Raw genomic sequence first — 20,403 nt, 5'->3', positions numbered from 1 at the left:
CGTTCTGTCAGCCGTTCCCGGGCGCTCTCCCGCCTGACTGCAGTCGTCGGTCCTGGAATGTAGCGGTACACGCTTATTGGCTGGCGCGCCCGTTCCCTCACGGCGCTCTGATGTGCCGATAGGACCGGCGTCCCGTCAGTCTGGTGTCCCGCGGTTGCCACGGTGAGGGCGCGGGCGGTTCGCGATGGCTGGCGTGGAGGTATTCTCGCATCCCGCGCTCCACACGCGCTACCGGGCCGGGCTCTGCTCCGCTGCGGCGCTGGCGCTGTTGCTCATCACGGTGCTCACCTATGTGCCGCCGCTGCTGGTGGCCTACCGGAGCCACGGTGAGCGCCACTGGTCCCCAGGCGGCCCGGCCTGGCCCAGCGCGGTCCTGAGGCCTCACACTATCTCTGCCCGCAGGTTTCTGGCTGAAGCAGAGCACATACCTGGAGCAGCCGACTGTGCGGTTCCGGTATGAGGTGCTCTTCGTGGCCACCGTCGGGCCCGGTCCGGGCAGCTTCTTGGCATGGAGCACGTTCCCGGCGTTCAACAGGCTCCAGGAGGACCGGCTGCGAGTCCCACTCCTGTCGGTAGGCCTGCCTGGGGTCAGCCCGGGAGTGGTGGTGGGAAGCAGGGCTAGAGTGGGGCTGCTGCCTTCAAGTGCACAGCTGCCTTCAAGTCATAGCAGCTTCATGCATAACCTCGTGCCTTACAGCAAAATTTGCTCAGGGCAAGTGATTTTTAACCAGTCCAGTTTTACTCCCTCTCAGTGTTATAGAATCATAAAATCATTTGGGTTGGAAAAGACCCTTAAGATCATCAAGTCCAACCATTAACCTAACACTACCAAGTCCACCACTACATCATGTCCCTGACTGTCACTGGTGGTTTGCATGAACACATCAGCTTACTTACCTCAAATTAGTTGTTACCCCATCCTCCCCCAGCTTATCATGAACTGAAGTTTGCAGGGGTTGGTAGATAGACCCTGGTTTTGAAAGCAAGTATGTCCTTTCTAAAGCACATAGCCTCTGCCCTGCAGCCATTGTTCCTTTTGGGATTCAACAGTGGCTGTTATTTTTCTGCGTTAGCTCTGTCATGAGTCCTGTTATGCTTGAAAATAGCTGAAGAAGCAGGCATTTGTGGCACTGAAGTGTAGCAGGCTTTGGCTCACAACCAGGAATTGGCATACAGGGACCATTAAGAGGCAGGCTGCAATGGCAAGAGGCAAAAGCCTGACAATCAGTCACATTCACACAGGAAGGGACAGAAGATCCAGCTTTGTAGCTTGCAGGGGAGATGGTTCGAATGGCATAGGGTAGAAGAGACCTTGAAGAGTCTGATGAGCTTTCTGTTACTGGGGGGGGCATATGAGACATTTTATTACAGACAAAACTGCAGGCTTCTTGCTTGTCCTTAGTCTTGTGCCTATAAAGTCAAGCAGCTTTTTATTGCTTTCCTAATTATGCAGTTTATTTGCTTTCTTAGTATGTCTGTGCTGCAGTTGTGGAGATCCCCTGGGGTTTTACCTTTTGTTTTCTTTTTAACAGAAGTTCCCATCTTTGGGGAAAAAAAAATTCTTATTGATTCTTTTAGACTAGAGAAGAAGACAAAAATCAAGATGGCAAAATGGATCAGTTGCATTTTAAATTGGAACTTCCACTACAACCTACGGAGCACGTAGTTGGTGTTCAGCTGATTCTACTCTTTTCCTACCAGCTTTATGTGAGCATTTTGAATTTGATTTTTTGTGACGCGTAGACCCAGTGTAATATTCCAGTAGTGGTTATGCAAAGGATGAAAGAACCTTTCCACATTGGAAATTCCTATCTAAAAGTTTTATTTTACTAACAAATATTTAATTTTCTCCTGCTCTGTTGGGTCATTCCTAGTCTAGCTCTGTTGTGTATTTTCATATGTTTTGTTAGTTGTTGTTTTTTTGTTTGGTTTTTTTTTTAAGCTGTGTATTCTCTTGGGCTGTAGTGCAGCATACAGGACAGAGATGCAACAGTGGCTATCAGCGTAGGTGGCATCAGGAAATAACTGAGAGCCTTGCAGTATGGAGAAGGATGTGCATTCTTACGTACTGCTGTGTCTTGACCTACCCAGTTAGTCTTCTGAGGTGGAGGGGTAGGCTGTTGCAGCAGCCTAAAACTCTATAGATTTTGCTTACTTAACAGCTCTTCAAGCAATGGTAATAATTTGCCAGGATCTTCTGTATCTTTTAATTGGGAGGGGGAAGAAAGTGTTATAGGGAGACAGGAAAATAAAATTCTGCTGCCATTGTATCTCAAGTGGCAGTGCAATTATTAACTAAAGCAGTGAGTAAAACACTGGTGCTCAGAGAACTCATGGATGTATCTGAAAGGAGCCATAGTCTAGAGCTGTGTTGGATGTAGCCACAAAGACAAGAAGTTGTTTTACTAGGGAGATTAGGCTTAGTTTATCCAAGAGACTCTTGCTGATTGCAGATGGACAAACTTAGCAAGCATAGCTGTGTTGTGTAGAAAACATTCTTAAACCTATGAGACCCAGAGTAAAGGACTGATAGTCCTAAACTTGTGCTGAAGTATTAGGTCAGTGATTAGTATCACAGAGTTACGATATTCACAACACCTTTGTTTTACAGTAAATGTAAAGATTTTCCTTCAGATTGAGTGGCTGATAAGGGCTAAGGAACTTCTTTGTTCCTTATTGCAGAGCAGGAGTGCTTAGCTGGCTTTGCTGGGTATTTTAAAGTGTGTCTCCAATTAATGTGTTTAGTGATCTTGCTGCTTTTCACATGTTATAGCAAGTTAAATCTTTCTGCCATTAGCCACAAACTGTCGGACTTGACTGAATTTCCGGTGGAACTTTGGTTTATAAAGTTAGTTAACTAACAACTAAAGCAGTTCACTTAAAGTAATTCATATTTCTTATTTGGTATTCCCTTGTTTAGACTAATGTGATGCTCTGAAACTTGAGAGTCAGAAAGAAATCAAATCCATGCAGAAAATCTGTACATACAAAGAGGTAGAAAAGCGTGGTGTGTCGTCCCCCCTGCTAAATTCTCTTTTTTCATGTTCACCATTTCAGAGAATGTCAACACTTGTAATGCAGACCATGGCTTTTCTTCAGTTTTTTTCTCCTGTGCCAGGGTCTCGACTCTATATGAATGGAGACCTGAAATTGAACCAGAGGCAATTACTTAACCATTGTGGACTGGATACCAGATACAACGTGAGGAAACTTTTTTTCCTTCCCCATCGATTCCACCCACCCCACCCTTCTCCTTCTAGTACCATAAGTGGCACCCTAATTATTTGTACTCCTGCCCAGAGTGGACCCTAGAACTTTGGAACTGGTGTTTTCTTGTTAGGCTGAAAGGTGGAAGAGGTTATTCTGCCAAGATGTTCAGTCTGATGTTTCTGTGTATTCCTTCAAGGGCATGGATACTTTGCATAAGAAACTTGGTAGAATTACTTTCTTGAAGAGTGAACAAATAATGCAAGTATCTCCTTGTTGTAACAGGTGTCTGTGGTGAATGGCACAAGTCCTTTTGCGAGTGACTATGATCTAACAAACATCGTTGCAGCATATTGGGATAGAAATGGTAAGCCTGAACGTATAGCTGCGAATTACAGGGCAGCAGTAATTAGCATATTGGCAGCTGTTCTGTGAGGATTTGAGTTCTGTATTAAGACTGAACCTTAACATCCCTTAACCTGGATGTTTCCTTTCCCCATTTCAGTGACAACAGTATTTTCAGATCCCAACCCTGTTTGGATGACTGGAAGAGCAACAGATACACCATTTATCATTAATGCCACTATTCGTTACCCAGTGGAAGTTATCTCATATCCTTTGAAAACTTCATAAACTGTGACATAACTAGCTTGTGTGATTTGGGCCTTCATATATTGTCTAAATTAAAACTGTTTACTTCTAGACTTGTTACTAAACTTTTCCTTTGTTAGCTAAGCAAATGCTATAGTTCTGGAGTTAACCAAATACATATTTGCTTGTTCCTCCAGATGGTTTTTTGCCTTTCTCTACTGGGAACCTGTGTTGCTTTTCAGCATTGCTAAACTGGCCTTTAAGACAGTTTCTTAGCCATTCACAGTGAATATCCTTAGTAAGTCTTGCTTGGCTTGTGCAGCACCTGCTGTCCCAATTTGTCATGGATGCCATTAGTAAAGCATGATATCGTGTTCTTTGACCTAAAGCACTAAAGCAAATCATTAGAAATCTGTATGCAAGGTAAGCTCACCAAATAATAACCCCCGCAGTGGATGTGACGAATCTGTTAAATGTGCTGACAGACCCGAATTTTTTTTTTTTTTCCTACAACGTCATGCTTCATTCATTATGTTCTTTACTCATTTTCTCGGACGAGAACAAGCTTGTGTTTAAAGGAATCTGTATGGAGCACACTTCTTACGAAGTCTGTTTACCTGCCTATTACCAATGACTACTTTCTGGTGAGTCAGGGACAAAATAGGCACTTTCCACAGAATTGGTTTAAATGTCTTCTAGGACAAACATTCTCTGCAGCTTTTGTTACAAACTACGGTAAAGGCTTCTAGGGGTTTCCATGGCTCAAAGGCTTCGCATTTGCCACACAAACTGATGTCTTAATGAGTTTTGTGCCTGTCTACCTCAGAGTTCCTTTGTTTTGTTATTGCAGTAATAGTATCAGAAGCTTCTTCATTAACACTCCTTGACTTTCTTTAAATATCAGCCAGGATTTTGGGAAATTATTAAATTTGCCTGGATCCAGTATGTCAGCATTCTCTTTATCTTTCTTTGGGTGTTTGGTAGGATTAAAATGTTTGTGTTCCAGAATCAGGTGTTGACTACAACTCCAATATCACCAGTTCTGCCAGTGTCTCCAGTACTGTCCTACAAACAGCACCTGTCCTGAGGAGATGCCTGAGAAGAAGAAATGCACTTTTAAGAAATGCAGTTCACAAATAGATACCCGCTTTTATTCTCTATACACTTTTTACTTTGGAAGATCAGAACTTTCTAAGTATGTTCCAAGTATGCTCTGTTCGTGCTTCCTTTTTAAATGCATGTTCATTCATCTATTTCTCTGGGAACACTGCTTTGGGACTGGAAATTTTAATATTTTTGACAGTTAAAGAACCTAGTTATTTTTTGCAAGGAGAACACACGTCCAAAACCATTAGAAAACAATGAGACTGCTTTTGCATGATCTTAATTTTGCTAAACCCTGAAGACTGAAAATAACATGCTAACAGTAACAACATAAGCCATTTTTACTGTCTTGTAAATTAATTCACTGCTGAGTTCTGTCAAGAGCTTTTGTACGTGCATTTGCGCACTATGATAGGAAAAGGAAGTAATGTAAAAAAATGTATGCATGAGTTAAGGTCAGAGCCACGCTTCTGTAACTGTGGCTATACGTGCTCACCAATTTAGTTATTAAATTGGATAAATTCAACGTTGACGTGAGAAACTGGGTTGTGGGTGATAGTGTCTGCAAGGTTTTCACTATCATTTACTATTGGCATTGTTACTGTAGCACTAAACCATGAATTGTTAATAGAGAATAGTAAAACAGAGAAGCCTGGTGTTTATTTAAAGAAAACGAACAAAAAAACCAACCAGAGAAGCTTCAGAGTTCCAAGGCAAGTGAGTAATTACTTTCAGAACTTAAATCATAACTTAGAGCAGGTAAAAATTATATCAATTATAATCACCTGGTGAGCACTGAAAGACTATGTCCCTCATTCTGGATTAGCAGGAGGGAAGGTGGTAGGGAAGATTATTTATTTTCTCTTTCTGGACTTTTTATGGCAGACAAGCTTAAAAGGGAAAACAACAAATTTCCATTATGTTTTCAGTTTTGTAGTTAAGATTTAATTCTAGCGAAGCAGTATTATGGCAGGAGAGAGTCTAAAACAATTCTAGATGCTAGTTAACAAAATTCTGAGTGTCTTTGGTTCTCTTGAACTCTTAAGACATGGTGCAGCTACTGAAATGTGAAAGAGCAACTTGTACAGCAGTACTCCACCTTTTGGCCATTATCCTCTAGAATTCAACATCCCAGCAGTTTGAAGACCTGCCTATTCCTTTTTCTTTCCTCAAAACAGCCAGCTTCTTTTTTTAATCTTCTGTTTAAGCTTATTTTAAACTTTGTAGTTGTGCAGCTTGCATTTCTCCCAATTTTTACGCTCTGGATGGACTCCAGCCTATTCTCAATGCAAGTGAAACATTAATGTGGGGAGCTCTGTCTTGGTTATTCAGCAAACTTTTGAAACTTACATACGTACTTGTGAACTGTAAATTATTGTACTTTTTGTGCTTTTGAAACTTACATACATACTTGTGAACTGTAAATTATTGCAAGGAGCATTTGCTATTTATACATGTATATATTTTGGGTTGAAATTTCCAGTTTGCTCTTTGAAGTTTGTACCTGGCAGCCTAGGACTACTGATAATTGGCTTCGTATCAGAGTGCACAGAGTCAAAGCAACCGTCTTCTGTTTTTTAGTGTTTCTAGGCACTACACAAGATAAACGAAGGGGCCTGTGAGCTTGTTTCCCCGATATCTCAAGCTGATGTACATCCAGTCTGCTGTAGTCCCAGCTCTTCTCTTTTGCAGTGGTGATAATGCTTGTGTGACTGCATGAGTTAATTCAGGGAGTTCATTATGGTGAAGATCATCATTACCAAATATACTCACTCAGACAAGTCAGTTCCCTGAATGAACTTGATATGTCTCTGCACAAGCATTAGTGTGGGCATAAGCAAGGGACAGAAAGCTCTGCAGAGACCACAGAATTCCATTTTAAGGGTTTGAGCTGTTGCACTCCCATAAAAATGGCATGCCTGAGGTTCCTCTAAGCTGAACAGAAGCCCGTTTAAGGTAGCAACTTGAACGTGAAAGAGGGCAATGTCAGAAAACAACATGAATTCTGGGAAGCCCTATCTCGCTTTTCTCTCCTATTGTATCCTTCCACATGATTAACAAATGACGCTGCTCGGAGCAACAGTTCAGTGAATACATGTGAGAGAAAAAGCGGTGAATAGGTCTGGTTTAGGAAATATAGAGAAAACTTTCCTTACGTTCTATTTTCCTGTAGAAGAAAGCTGGAAAAAATCCTCTACGGTAATTTAAGAGGACAACTATTTAAGTTAATAGGAAATCAAAGAGTTAACTGCTTGCAGGTGGCATGTAACTGTTTAGTATCACCTGAAGCAATCCCTCCATTTCTTTTGAAAGAGTTGTGTTTCACAGCTGGGACTAGCAAGCGAATGCAGTGTAGAAGGAGCAGTAAAGGCATATGTGACTACAGCAGGGAAAAAAACCCCCACCTGTTTGTGATACCTCTGTTATAGTAACTTCCTGGATCACTTTTATACCGACCGTAGTTCTTGGTTCATATTTCTGACTCCTATTTTCAAGCTTGGAGAAGAGGCATTCTACTTCTGTAAGTAACCAACCAAGAGAAAAAAGGTAGGTACAATTCTATGGCTGTAGCAGTAAACTGACAGACAAGGTATCTTTTCCTTGTACTTCAGTTTACTGCTGCAGCCTGAGAAGCCACTGCAACTAGCATTAAAGGACCTGTAGGAAGGAGGAGTCTTTTTTAGAAGGCTCTCTGTAAGGACACTTCCTTTAGCTTGCTAAGCAACAGAAAACAGAAAGGCAAGTAAAAATACCACTGCAATGCACCACAGTGCTACTACACGGATCTTCTGTGTACACATAGGCCAGACAGCAGTCTAAATGCTGCTCATTGAGGGGGATGCAGAGGCATGTTAGGATTAATCAGGTTTCTGTAAGTGGCTCTGTAAGGGGAAAAAATAAGTAGCTGGTTAAAAGTCCTATGTATAAATAAAAGCGAGAATGTGGACATGTAAGAGCCATGCTTCAGGAGTTTTTTTAAGGGGTGATGCTGGGACGAAAGAAACCCCCTCTATGCTTATTTCTTAACTAGCCAAGCAGCCTGTTTGTGGGGGTAGGCCCTTTTAGTTACCCCTTGCACGACGCAGGCAGGATGCGACTGGGCCGTGGGGCCTGCCGGAGGGGGAAGGCAGCGGCGGGCAGGGCCGGGGAGGAGAGGCCGTGGGGTGGCGCTGGGCGCGGGCCGGGTGCCGGACGGCGTAGGCCGCTGGGAGATGCAGCGGGCAGGCGACGCTGCAACGGCACGGCTTCGGTGAGGCTGCCGGGACCTCCGCGATGTCCGTCCGCTGTGCAGCACCCGAGCCGTGGGCGGTGGCGTCTGCAGAAGGCTTTCCGCCGTCTGCTGGTCCTACTCGAGTGGCCGGGTGCTGGGCGGGGCGGCGCGGGCGGGCGGGCCGCCCCTGCCAGGCTGCGCCGCCTTTGCTCGGGGATGCTCCGGGTGCGGGGCGGATCGGCTCGGCTCCTTCCCGGGCTCCTCCCGCTGCCCCGGCGCCTCGGCCACGTCTGAAAGCGGCTCATTGTCTCCGTAGGCAGCTCGGATCCGTGGCGGTGCTGGGAGGCAGCGGGAAGGTACGGGCAGGCCGGGGTAGGGTGGGTGTCCCACAGGGCTTATCCTCCCGGTCGGCGAGCCGGGCGATGACCTTTTTTTCGGTATTAACAACGGTGTTTATAATCACTTGCACTACCTTTTAGGGGGTGTTTTTAAACCGTTCGCACACTCCCCTACTTGTGCTGGTGAAGTAGCGGTAATACCCGGTGCGGCGGGAGCCGTGGAGTCGCGGCCCCGCGCCCGCCGCGGTGCCGATGTCGCACAGTCCCGAGCTGGGTGTTGCTTGAGGTGTAGTCAGTGGACAGAGATAAAGCTGTTGAAAATCTGCCTTTTTTTCACCACCACCCCCACCCACTCCAGAACATGGCTGATTCGGATTAAGGTGGTTTTGTTTGCTGGTGTTAGATGGAATCAGGTGCTTTAGAGAACATTTCCCGTCATTCTGGGAAATCTCTTCCCACTTTCCTACTGTATCCAGCCTCTGTTTCTAGGTGAAAGTGCCATACTGGACCAAAGAATTTGTCGGTTTTTTTGTAGTTGCAGCAGTTGCTCCAGTGGGGCAGACAGGGCAGACCTTGGCCTGTTCATCCTCAGACTGACTTTGAGGACACTATTGTACCGGTGCAGGCAAAGTCTCAAATAAGTGAATAGCATCCAGCCACTGTGAATGTCTCTTTGCCACCCCAGTTTTGCCATCCTTAAAAACAGTAAAAATTCCTAACAAATGTTGCAACAGGCCTCATTTCTTGAACATGGGTAATTCTAGTAGCTGAAAACACTTTGTGACCTTCAGCTGCATTGTGTGGAGAAATAGGGCTATGCCTCAACACTGCCATTTGTTCAGGCTGGACAACTTTAACTCAAAACAATATAAAGAAAAAAAAAGCGCCCAGTAGCTTTATTTTAAATAATTTTTATGGACGATCATGGAATCTATGGCATGTTTCGTTGTATTACCGAGTATTTAAGCCTGATGATTATCTGGAAGCGACTCTTCCAATCTTATTTGCCACTAGGTTGTAAAAGGAAATACGTTTTCAAAAGCCAAATTAACACTATCGGCTGAAATGCTAATACAATGTCAGAATTCAAAATGTCTGATTACAGTACATTTACTGGACTTTTATTATTTCTGTTGCAGTTTCACTGTTGTATTAAAAAAATTAAGCAGGCTTATTAATTATTCCAAATACTTAGCAATGATCAGCTACTGGAAAGACTTTTTAACTCTTTTGGAAGTACCAGTGGTTAGAGAAGGCACCCTCCAAACTAACTTTTTCTTTCCCCATTCAAAGACCAATCTGCATATCGTTGGTGATGCAGTAAGCTTTTGCCTTGTGAAGATGTGTCGTTTCTAGCTGTGGAAGAACACCGTAAAGTGATGTTTTGTCAGCTGGGCTATTTATAGCACAAATTACTAGTAATATTGTGCATTTTTCTTGGACTAGCTTTGTCATGGTCCTGGGTTTAACTTTTTTGAACAGCAAACTATGTTTCTAGTCATAGAATCTCATAAGCCATTCTGGTGGTGGTTGCAGTGGTGCGATGTCTTATGGGTGAAGTATGTAGTAAGTAAACTTTTCCATAAGGTATAGCAGACCTTCATGTGATCTTTGCTCCGTTTATCATGCCGTGCAGAAACATTTTCCTATTAATTCTATAAAATGCATGATGACATTTACCATTATCAATCTTTTCATAGTCAGTACTGAGGTGTTTTGGTGAATTATAAGTACACAATTGATACTTATATTCAGCTCATATGATTGCTCTGAAAGTCAGCATTTAGTGTATGACAAGCATACAGGACAAAATAATTTTTGGCTAGCAAAAGACTGAGCACATAATTCAGCATTAGGTATTCATTTTTAGTGGAAGAGATCAATCTGGGAAATTAATCGAATGTGTATTTTTGCATTTTCTGGAAGTTGAAGTAATTTCTGTGTAATGTATAACGACTTTCACTTTTAAAAGTACTACATAAACTGTTTTAAATGAAAGCGTGCTGGAAATTTTCTCAGACAGAAAATGGCAGGGGAAGACTTTGTCAAAGACAGCTAAGATTTGGTTGCTCAGAAATCCTTTTACGGGAGCGGGTACTTGTAATTCTTCACTCAGTTGTTTTGCTTTATTCCAGCCAGATTTTTCAGTCTTCCCATAACAGACTCAGACCTGTGTGTTCTGAGGGAGTCTTTCATCCCAGCCTTTTGTCCCAAGTTCAGAGAGCCCATGTTTCTTTACAGCTCTAATGCGAGTTACTCTCTTTCTACAGTTTTTTAGTATCACAGGAAAAAATAAGCAGTGTAATAGGAGAGTCTTTTTTTTATTTTTTATTTTTTGCTACAAAGTTAGTTTTTATTAATTTACTAGGTCTTTTCAGGTTGACTTCTGTACTGAAAGAAAGTTTACTGAGCAATTGCGCTCCTTTCAGTGCTGACCTGCAAAGATCTGATGACTCGATTCCAACATTACTCGTCTTATGTGACAAACAAATAAAAGTCCCTGAAAGCAAGAATGATCATTCACTGCACAATTTATTTCTTTCCTCCTTCTCTATATTTTTCTAGCATTCTGGGTCTGAAAAGTGCTCTGTTTAGAAAAGAAGCTAGCTGGCATCAATATACCGCTCACTGTATTTTTACCCTGCCTGATAAAACAGGATAGCTTTCTGTAATATATCTAGTCTCTTGGCAAGCAATGGCAGATGCTAGTGGCCCTGCAGCTCAGCATTCTCTCAGAGCCAGTTTAAGTGATGAAGAAAATCATTGCTCTGTTGGCCAGTTTCTATAATTAATTTCCTTTGCACAATATGTAAGAGTAGTTATTGAGGCAGACACAAGGTTCATCTAGTCCAGAATCTTGTTTCCATTAGTAGCCATTAGCAGACAAGCCCAGTGACAGAGCTTGACTCCTGACTGTCAACTAAACCATGTGTGCAGATGCTTTTCAGATCGCATTTTGAACATTTGCATTGGCTTGTGAAGAGATGATTCTGCCTCAAGAATTTGTTAGTATTAGATTTTTGATTATTCTGCCGTTTGCCAGGGTTCTTCCTGAAGAAATAGTATCACAAAAGAAGTAATGCTACCATCACAGAGAAGGAATAACATTGTACCTGCTATTAAAATAATTTATGCTTAGCAGTATCATTATGTACAAAAGCACATATTGTGATACCACCAAGTACTGCAATACTTTAGACGTCTCAGCTGAGCGATGCAAGAGGTGTTGGAGTGCTCTGTGCTGCAACTTGATGTCCCTCAGTCTGATTTCATGAGTCGATGAGGAGGTGCTTGCTAGACGGTTTTGTCACTGAGGTGGCAGCTGAAGTGGCAGTAATGCTATGACATCTGGCCCCTCTGGTGCTTCTCCTTTCTCCCCCGCCCCGTGTTTTTAGTCAGCAGGCCTGCTCTAGTCAGGCAGGTGCAGCCACAAGGAAGCAGTGCTATGAAGCAAAGAAGGAAGAAAGGAGGCAGGAACAAGCCTCTTTTAGTTCTCCTGAGGGGAGCTTAGGCAGAGGAGGGCGGCACTGGCAAAAGGAGAGGTGAAGCAATGCAAAGCAAGTCACAGACTAGTGTTTCACCTAGTAACTGATGAAGTTTTGGCACGTTGCCTTTCTGTGCTGAAAGAGCGAGCTTGCCTAACAGCACCCTCTGCTGAGTCTTGCAATGGAAAAAACAGATGATCAGAAGGGGCAGCCTGTATAGAATCATAGAATGGTTTTGGTTGGAGGGGACCTTAAAGATCATCTAGTTCCAACACCCCTGCCAGGGGCAGGGACACCCTCCACTAGACCACGTTGCCCAAAGCCCCATCCAACCTGGCCTTGAACACGGTCAGGGAGGGGGCATCCACAACTTCTCTGGGCAACCTGTTCCAGTGCCTCACCGCCCTCACAGTAAAGAATTTCTTCCTAATATCTAATCTAAATCTACCCTCCTTCAGTTTAAAACCATTACCTCTTGTCCTGTCGCTACATGCCCTTGTAAACAGTCACTCTCCGGCTTTCTTATAGGCCCCTTTAGGTACCAGAAGGCTGCTATGTGGTCTCACCCGGAGCCTTCTCTTCCCCAGGCTGACCAACCCCAACTCTCTCAGCCTGTCTTCATAGGAGAGGTGCTCCAGCCCTCTGATCACCTTCGTGGCCTCCTCTGGACTCGCTCCAACAGGTTCACGTCCTCCTTATGTTGGGGGCTCCAGAGCTGAACACAGTACTCCGGGTGGGGGCTCATGAGAACAGAGTAGAGGGGGAGAATCCCCTCCCTCGACCTGCTGGTCACGCTTCTTTTGATGCAGCCCAGGATACGGTTGGCTTTCTGGGCTGCAAGCGCACATTGCCAGCTCATGTTGAGCTTTTCATCAACCATCACCCCCAAGTCCTTCTCCTCAGGGCTGCTCTCAATCCATTCTCTGCCCAGCCTGTAGTTGTACTTGGGTGTCACAAGGTCCTGTCCCTCACAATTAAGGCAGCGATATAATGTAATCTCTTCAGTATATTTATAAATATATATGTGTGTCTATATATATATATTCAGTAACTATGAGAAGGTGATTCTTCAGGGTATTCAAGAGCTGCTTTCTGCCTCAGCTACCATTTATCAAAAATCATGAAAGAGCTTGTTGGGTTATCAAGTTGCACATTAAAGGGATGTAAGTTTAACCCGGGCTGAAAGCACCTTACTGCAGAATGCAATGGCAAATGGTAAAAGGGTAAAATGCAAATAAAATTACACGTGCCCAATATGAGAAATGCAGAAATAAAAGGCACTGTTTACAGAGAAAATCCAGTAAACTGGATGTGTGTTTGGCCTCACGCACTGGAAACTGCCTGATGAATATTCTTAAAGATGCTGCATTTTGTTGTGTAATTATTCATTTCTTTGTGGTGTCTCTGTGTGTGTATATTCCTTAGATACATCCCAGCTTTCCCAAAAGGGTAGAAGATGAATCTCAAATACTGAAAATGAGTATCTATTTAGTGCTTTACTTTGATACCACGCTTTTTCTTGCAGTGTATATCATAGCTTATATCATACTGAAGAATAGGGAAATACTTTAGCTACAGTCATTTAACATATTATCTGTAGTGCTTATGGTGGGCAGACTACTTCAGACACAAATTATGGACTCGTTGTCACCGTATTGTCTGCGACAGTACTTGGGTGGGAATTGGAGCGAGGAGAGATCCAAGAGGCAGTCAAGGCAGATGTGAATTTAAAAAAACCTGGCTTTTGGTTTGACATCTAGATGTTTTTATTCCTCATTTCCCCGCCCTTGCCAATAAGGTATAAAGAACAGTTAGTGTTTGCATTTCTGCAGAGTGATCTTGATTAGAGTGGAGCAGCAGTTCTGCGTAGCTAGAGGAGGAACACATTAATTCTTTAAAAAGCATCATTGAGTCTCTTAAAGGTATGTGATGGGTTAGACTGTGAGCAGCTGCAGAATGCAGTCTTAGTGCAGAAAATGTCTAACGTTTTGCAGACAAGAAAAATTGGAGGTATTTATGGCTGGCTAGCTTTCAGGCATAGAATCTGTTTCAGGAAAACTTGAACTAGCAAATGCAACTACTCTTCAACTTTTGCTTAGATTCTTTCATCGCCTCTGTGTGGCGGAGTGTCAGTGCAGGCTACTGGATTGCTGATAATCCTCACCGCATAGAGAAAATTGTAGATGCTTCTGGTACGCGAAAATTCGGTATTTGAACAAGGCAGATTTTATCTATGAAGAATGGCCACGCTGAATTAAACCAAAGGTTTTTGTCTGTCTGCTCTTGTGCATGACAGTAGCAAGTAGTGGATTGCTAGGGAAAAAGTTAAATAATACTGGAAATGTGATTTCTCCTAGTATACCTCCCAGATGCAGGCGTATACCTCGGGCCATCTACAGTTTAGAGAATTGCTAAGCCACTGGCTGTAGCCTCATCTTTGCATTTAATAGTCCTTGCATTAGTCCTTCCACTAATTACTTTTATTTGATGTAATTGTTTGTTGAACTTTTGTATAGTCTTGCTGCCACAGCATTTTGAGGCAGAGTGTCACATATTTATGATGCGGTGTACAAAAAGGTTTTGTCATGAGTGGTCATTTAATTGAATTCTCCCATTTTTCCTGTTTTGAGCCGCTGCGAGAGAACGTTTTTGCAGTTACTCTCTCGAGGCCAGTTGTGCCTTCCCTGTCCAGGGAGCCCCTCTTCCAGGCTGAGCAGTGATAGTCACTTCAGTATTCCTTTTACAGAAGTCATTGACTGTCCTTGTGCTTGATCTTCACACCTTACTGTATTCTGCTGTACTGTCTTGAAGAATTATTGTGGGCAAATTAGCACGATGCTCTTAAAGCCATTGATCCCATATAGAGTCAGGACTTGTTGGGATCCAATCCGGAGATCTTGGAGCTATGCCAAGGGCCAAATAATTTCATAGTTAACATTTCATGGTTTAGTGCAGTGCCAAGGTATCAGTTTATAGACCAGACTACATCAGTCATTCTTCAGCTTTCATAATGATTGTGCAGCAAAATACAAAAGCCAACTCACAGTCTATTTGGTCCACAGACACCCCTCCCCCCGTTCCACTGCCAAAAAATTGGCGCCATATTTGTTTGCTGTCCAGAGCAAAAAGGGGAGACTGGGCTACTTTTTCCATGCTTGTCTGTCTGGGTATATTAGTAGCGATTTGAGTGAATATATTGACATCTGTGTCTTGTAAAAAATTATGCTCTTTTTGTGGCTTTGAATGTGCTTATGAAGCTGGCCCTGAAAAATAAGTTTATTGATGAACACTCTGTTACATTTGTTATTTTGTTACTATCCTTTCAGATAGGAACATGGAAATCTACTGACATATTTTTGTCCCATTTTGCTATTGGGAAAAAAAAAAAAAGGGCATCTTGAAAACAGTAAAGGTTACTGTGTGGATAAGCTGGTGAAGTATGGACCGGATGAGCGGACAGTGAGGTGGATTGAAAACTGGCTGAAGGCCAGGCCTGCAGGGTGGCAGTCAGTGGAACGAAGTCTACTTGAAGGCCAGTAACTAGCAGTGTACCCCAGGGGTCCATAATAGGTCCAGTCCTGTTCAACATCTTCATTAATGATCTGGATTATGGGGAAGAGTGTACCCTCAGCAAGTTTGCTGATGATAGGAAACTGGGAGGAGTAGCTGATACTGGGAGGCCTTATCAATTTTTATAAATATCTGAAGGTAGAGTGTAAAGAAGATGGAGCTAAGCTCTTTCCGGTGCTTCCCAGTGACAGGACAAGAGGCAGCTGGTGCAAATGGAAACACGGGAGGTTCCCTCTGAACGTCAGGAAACACTTTTTTAGTGTGCAGGTGACGGAGCACTGGCACGGGTTGCTCAGAGAGGTTGTGGAGTTTCCCACCTTGGTGATATTCAAAAGCCATGTGGGCACGGTCCTGGGCAGCTGGCTGTAGGTGGCCCTGCTTGAGCAGATGGACCATATGACCTATACGAGGTGCCTGCCAACCTCAGTCATTCTGTGATTCTGTGAGACGAACCAGGGTCCTTTAATCACTACTTGGAAATGACAAAAGAATTGTAGCAGCTTGATGAGAAGGATGTGGGTTGGTTTTTTTTTAGTTTGTTTCACAGAAGTTGTGTGGGTTTATCCTTTTTACTGTTTATGTGTATTTTCTAAGGTTGGCAGTTAGCTACATGCTTCTGTAATGTGAATAGTGACCCAGTAGGCTTGAGTGATCGATCATAGGGGAGGCCTAGAATGACTCCACCTGAAAAAAATCCATGTAAATGATTTTGTGACATGATTACACAGTAGATGGCCAAAAGGTATAATACTGATTAATTTGAAGACCTGTGTGCATGGCTCAAGCTGCCGTCTGTTGACAGCCGTAGTCTGAGGCTCCCCCGCTCTCTTTCCCTTCTATGCCTTTTCGTTCCCTACCTTCTTCCAGCTGCAGTGCTGGTCCGTGCTGTGCTGCGAGTTGTTTCAATGCTAAAGAGCTAGGTGAAGAAAAATGAGCGGGTAGCTTTCTAGTCTAGCAGACTGAAACGGCTTGGCAGAGTGTCTGATAAGCATTGGGACTATGCAGGAGAGGCTTAGGGGCCACGGGTTTCATCGTAGGAGGTTCTATTGCAGTCATACGTCATGGATACTTGCACAGAGTTGATGAGAACGTGGATCCCTCAGTGGGCAGCACAACAACTAAAAACTTATTGATAACCAGAGTTTGAGAGATAAATAAATGCTGTTGCTAAGCTGCAGAAACAGGTTGTATGGTGAAGTAGGAAACAGAATAAAACAGTAAAAAGGCATTTTTAGCTGAGTCGGTATAGAGCAGATGTAAAGAGTATACAGAACTTTGTGTCCAAAGAAGAGCAACGCAGCTGGCGAAGGGTCTAGAGAACAAGTCCTGTGAGGAGCAGCTGAGGGAACTGGGGTTTGTTTAATCTGGAGAAAAGGAGGCTGAGGGGAGACCTGATCGCTCTCTATAGCTACCTGAAAGGAGGTTGTAGCCAAGTGGCAGCTGGTCTCTTCTCCCAAGTAACAAGTGACAGGATGGGAAGAAACGCCCTCACATTGCTCCAGGGGAGGTTTATATTGGATATTAGGAAAAATTTCTTCACCAAAAGGGTTATCAAGCATTGGAACAAGCTGCCTAGGGAAGTGGTTGAGTCACCATCCCCGGAAGTATTTAAAAGATGCGTAGCTGTGGCGCTAAGAGATGTGGTTTAGTGGTGAACTTGACAGTGTTAGGCTTACAGTTGGACTTGATGATCTTAAAAGGTCTTTTCCAACCTAAATGATTCTATAATTCTGTGTCTTACAAGCGAGAGATGGTACTTTGGGGGAAAAACTTCTGCAAGCGAGTACCTTACTCATTTGCCTTGCTCTCCTTACAAGATACTGTATGATACCGAAGGTAGATGCTTTTATGGACTCCTTTTTCCTACTCGGCTCATATGCCTGCCGGGTTTCTTGTCTTACAAACAAAAGTTTAGTAGCAAAAGCTGTGTTCATTTAAGATAGAACGCATGTCTTTATATGGCGAAGAGACATTTAGGCAGTCCAAGGAGCCAAAACTGTCCATTTATACCATCTCTTTCATTTGGCCATTTATTTCAGCTTTTGGTGCTAATTAATAGTCTTTTTCATGTTTCATTAGGCTAGCATTAAACCTTAATGCATTTATTTTGTCAAATGATTATGCATCTGTATTCGCTAGTCTGCCTGGTTTACTTTCAAGAATCCAGAGTGTGTTGATATATGTACCTTTTGCAGTAACAAGAAAAAAAATTGTCTAAATGCAGCTAGATAGCAAATGCTTATATGTAAAACTCTCGAGATGATCTTCATACAGGAGGATTCTTATTTTCCTAATACCATGCCTGCTAACACTGCTTACAAGTGGAGTCTGCAAAAGTGAGAGCACAAAGGGGTAAGTGCCAAAAACCTCTAGTAAAAAGTTGAGGCATGCATGTGGCTTGAACTTTGACTTCAAAGTAAAACACAAGTCCACTTGAGGTCGACATGCCTAAATTTTTCTAGGAGTTACATGCATACTAATTATAACTCACAAATAGATAATTCCTTAAATGAAAGCTCAGGGTATTCAGTCACAGGGTATTTGCGCTCCAGCCCGAAGACACAGGTCAGCTGCTTTTTCATTTTAACATGTGTGACCAGATGCAGCTTCAGGTTGTGAGTTTTTACCCATCTTCTGCAATTTGGAAGATAGAGGGTTGTGCACAGGCATCATCGGTGTAGCGCCCTACCGTCGCTACAGGGTATGGCGCTGGGATTAGATAAGAAGATTATTTTTATTTCAGTAACCACAGTTACTGATGTTCTCGTCTACTCCTTTGAAGGGACAAGCCCTTGTAATGTTAGACTGAAAAGGAGCGATTCAGAAAGGTGAGGGTTTTTTTGTTTTGGTTTGGTTTTTCCCCCCTCGGCAGTATTTACCAGAGTTCAAGTTAAGGGCTTTGTGTATTTTGTAGATTTATTTTTTTTTCTCTAACAGTAGAGCTGCATCAACCCAAGGTTTCCTTCAGCATCCAACATTTACTCCAAACTTATTTCTGCTGTGATCTTGCTGCTATGCGTTATTTTCTTTAAGTTTCAGACACCTGTCATCTGCAGATGATCGTCTCCCAGTGCCACTGATTAAGGAAGCAAATAGTGCCAAATACATACATGCATATTTTTAGAGAAAGGTTTTACTAATGCAAGAGTTTGTATTGTGTAGGTTTTATTAGTATTGTTGTGCCACAGGAGCAATGTTTCACCAGCATTTTCCTTCTCTTTTTCAGCTTTTTTAATTGCTTTTCCTCCGTGAGAATGGCAAGGATTCGGATTCCTAGCACAATCGTTATACTTTTTGTTACGGTTCAGACTGGATTCTTACTCTTCATGTACGCCCGGTACAGTAGCTTCATGCCTCAGTCTGAGGAGAAACCATCTCAAGTCCACATCCTCATTCTCTCCTCTTGGCGGTCGGGATCATCTTTTGTCGGTCAACTTTTCAGCCAGCACCCCAGCGTCTTCTACCTGATGGAGCCCGCATGGCACGTGTGGGTTACAATGTACCAGAACAGCGCCAAGGTCTTGCACATGGCAGTGCGGGACCTAGTCAGGTCGGTCTTTCTGTGTGACATGTCTGTGTTTGATGCTTACATGCCTTGGAAAAGAAACTTATCCGATCTTTTCCAGTGGGCAGTGAGTCGGGCTCTTTGTTCAGCTCCTGCTTGTGACTCTTTTCAACGTACTGACATAACCAGTGAAATGGCATGCAAGACTCTTTGTGGACGGTACCCGTTCAGCAAGGTGGAGGAAGCCTGTAAAACTTACAGCCATGTTGTCATCAAGGAGGTTCGATTCTTTGACTTGAAGGTCCTCTACCCCCTTCTCACTGATCCATCCCTGAATCTCAAAATTATTCACTTGGTCCGTGACCCCAGGGCAGTTGTCAAGTCACGGGAGCAATCGGTCAAAGCGTTAGCCCGTGACAATGGAATTGTTTTGAGTACCAATGGCACTAAAGTGGAAGACAGCAAATACAAAGTAATGCAAGAGATTTGTAGAAGTCATGTTCAGATTTATGAAACAGCTACTCTAAAACCACCTAGTTTCCTTAAAGATCGCTATTTAATGATCCGTTTTGAAGATCTAGTCAGAGATCCGTTATCAGAAATCTCAGAAATGTATCAATTTGCAGAGCTTAGTTTGACCCCCATGCTCAAAAGCTGGATCTATAATATCACACATGGACAAGGACCAGGAAAAAAAAAAGAAGCCTTCAAAATCACATCTCGAGATGCAGTTAGTGTTTCACAGGCCTGGAGAAATGTTCTTTCCTTCCAGAAAATTAAGAAAATACAGGAAGTTTGCAAAGGTGCTATAAACATGCTTGGCTATCAGCTGGTGGATTCAGAAAAAGAACAAAGAGATCTGTCATTGGATTTAGTGTTGCCGAGACGACAAAATCAATTCAGTTGGTCATCATTTAATCCAAAGCACTGAGACATTATTTTTGAGAGATCGGGAGTGGGGGGTAGGGGGGTGTAGACAGTTGAGTATTTGTCTACTGTGCAGCATATAGGTAATTTGAAAATCCTTGGCCGATGAGTTTAGCTATCTTCCTGTCTGCTGTTTTTCCGTAAGGGAAGGAGTTTTTTTCTGAGTGTGTTACACCGCAAAAACAAAAAAAGCATGAGAAATCCTGTGAGATGCTTATCAGATTACAAATTTACAGCCGAGCTGTTCTCAGCATTGTTTTAAAAATATAATTTAAGTACTTTCTATTAAAAGATGAATTGTCAAAGATGTCTTTGTTCATTGATAATAGTTCACTTATGTTTTCATGCTTTAAATATTTAAGAATTTCAGTTCTTAATTTGTATAAATGGAACAAAGTAGAAACTAAATTCCCTCACTTTCTCCCAGAATTGCTTGACTTTCTTCTTTTGTTTTAATGTTGTTGT

At 42.9% G+C, this 20,403-nt stretch overlaps 2 protein-coding genes across 7 annotated transcripts; both read left to right on the top strand.

Annotated features, from left to right (window-relative positions):
* Nucleotides 1–168: 168 nt before the first annotated feature.
* TMEM231 (transmembrane protein 231) lies at nucleotides 169–5,146 on the top strand. Its single transcript, XM_075765253.1, has 7 exons — nucleotides 169–326; nucleotides 403–572; nucleotides 1,579–1,707; nucleotides 3,058–3,201; nucleotides 3,493–3,574; nucleotides 3,713–3,823; nucleotides 4,701–5,146. Exons 1-7 carry the CDS (start codon nucleotides 185–187, stop codon nucleotides 4,883–4,885), a joined length of 963 nt encoding a protein of 320 aa, XP_075621368.1. The 5' UTR covers nucleotides 169–184; the 3' UTR covers nucleotides 4,886–5,146.
* On the top strand, nucleotides 4,329–20,243 carry LOC104631496 (carbohydrate sulfotransferase 5). 6 transcript variants are annotated; one of them, XM_075765245.1, is made up of 3 exons: nucleotides 4,329–4,442; nucleotides 17,781–17,858; nucleotides 18,733–20,243. In XM_075765245.1, the coding sequence occupies exons 1-3, from the start codon at nucleotides 4,429–4,431 to the stop codon at nucleotides 19,940–19,942; spliced, it is 1,302 nt and encodes a 433-aa protein (XP_075621360.1). In that variant the 5' UTR covers nucleotides 4,329–4,428; the 3' UTR covers nucleotides 19,943–20,243. The 6 variants fall into 6 exon arrangements, with proteins under 6 accessions (XP_075621360.1, XP_075621361.1, XP_075621359.1 ...); XM_075765244.1 differs by lacking the exon at nucleotides 4,329–4,442 and adding an exon at nucleotides 8,064–8,152; XM_075765249.1 differs by lacking the exon at nucleotides 4,329–4,442 and adding an exon at nucleotides 8,183–8,469.
* The last annotated feature ends 160 nt before the right edge of the window (nucleotides 20,244–20,403 follow it).

The sequence above is a fragment of the Balearica regulorum genome, chromosome 13 (assembly GCF_011004875.1).
Source record: "Balearica regulorum gibbericeps isolate bBalReg1 chromosome 13, bBalReg1.pri, whole genome shotgun sequence".
Taxonomy (NCBI): Eukaryota; Metazoa; Chordata; class Aves; order Gruiformes; family Gruidae; genus Balearica; species Balearica regulorum.
Note: the sequence above shows the minus strand (reverse complement) of the source record. Positions and strands in the feature narration are given on the sequence as shown.

Excerpts from the sequence above, each read along its gene's own strand:
- LOC104631496 (XM_075765244.1), top strand. The coding sequence starts at position 8,115 with ATGCAGCGGGCAGGCGACGCTGCAACGGCACGGCTTCG. Across the intron at positions 8,153-17,780 it reads GCTGCAACGGCACGGCTTCG|GAGGATTCTTATTTTCCTAA; the intron begins GTGAGGCTGCCG and ends ATCTTCATACAG. Across the intron at positions 17,859-18,732 it reads AAAAGTGAGAGCACAAAGGG|CTTTTTTAATTGCTTTTCCT; the intron begins GTAAGTGCCAAA and ends TCTCTTTTTCAG.
- TMEM231 (XM_075765253.1), top strand. The coding sequence starts at position 185 with ATGGCTGGCGTGGAGGTATTCTCGCATCCCGCGCTCCACACGCGCTAC. Across the intron at positions 327-402 it reads GGTGGCCTACCGGAGCCACG|GTTTCTGGCTGAAGCAGAGC; the intron begins GTGAGCGCCACT and ends CTCTGCCCGCAG. Across the intron at positions 573-1,578 it reads TGCGAGTCCCACTCCTGTCG|ACTAGAGAAGAAGACAAAAA; the intron begins GTAGGCCTGCCT and ends TGATTCTTTTAG.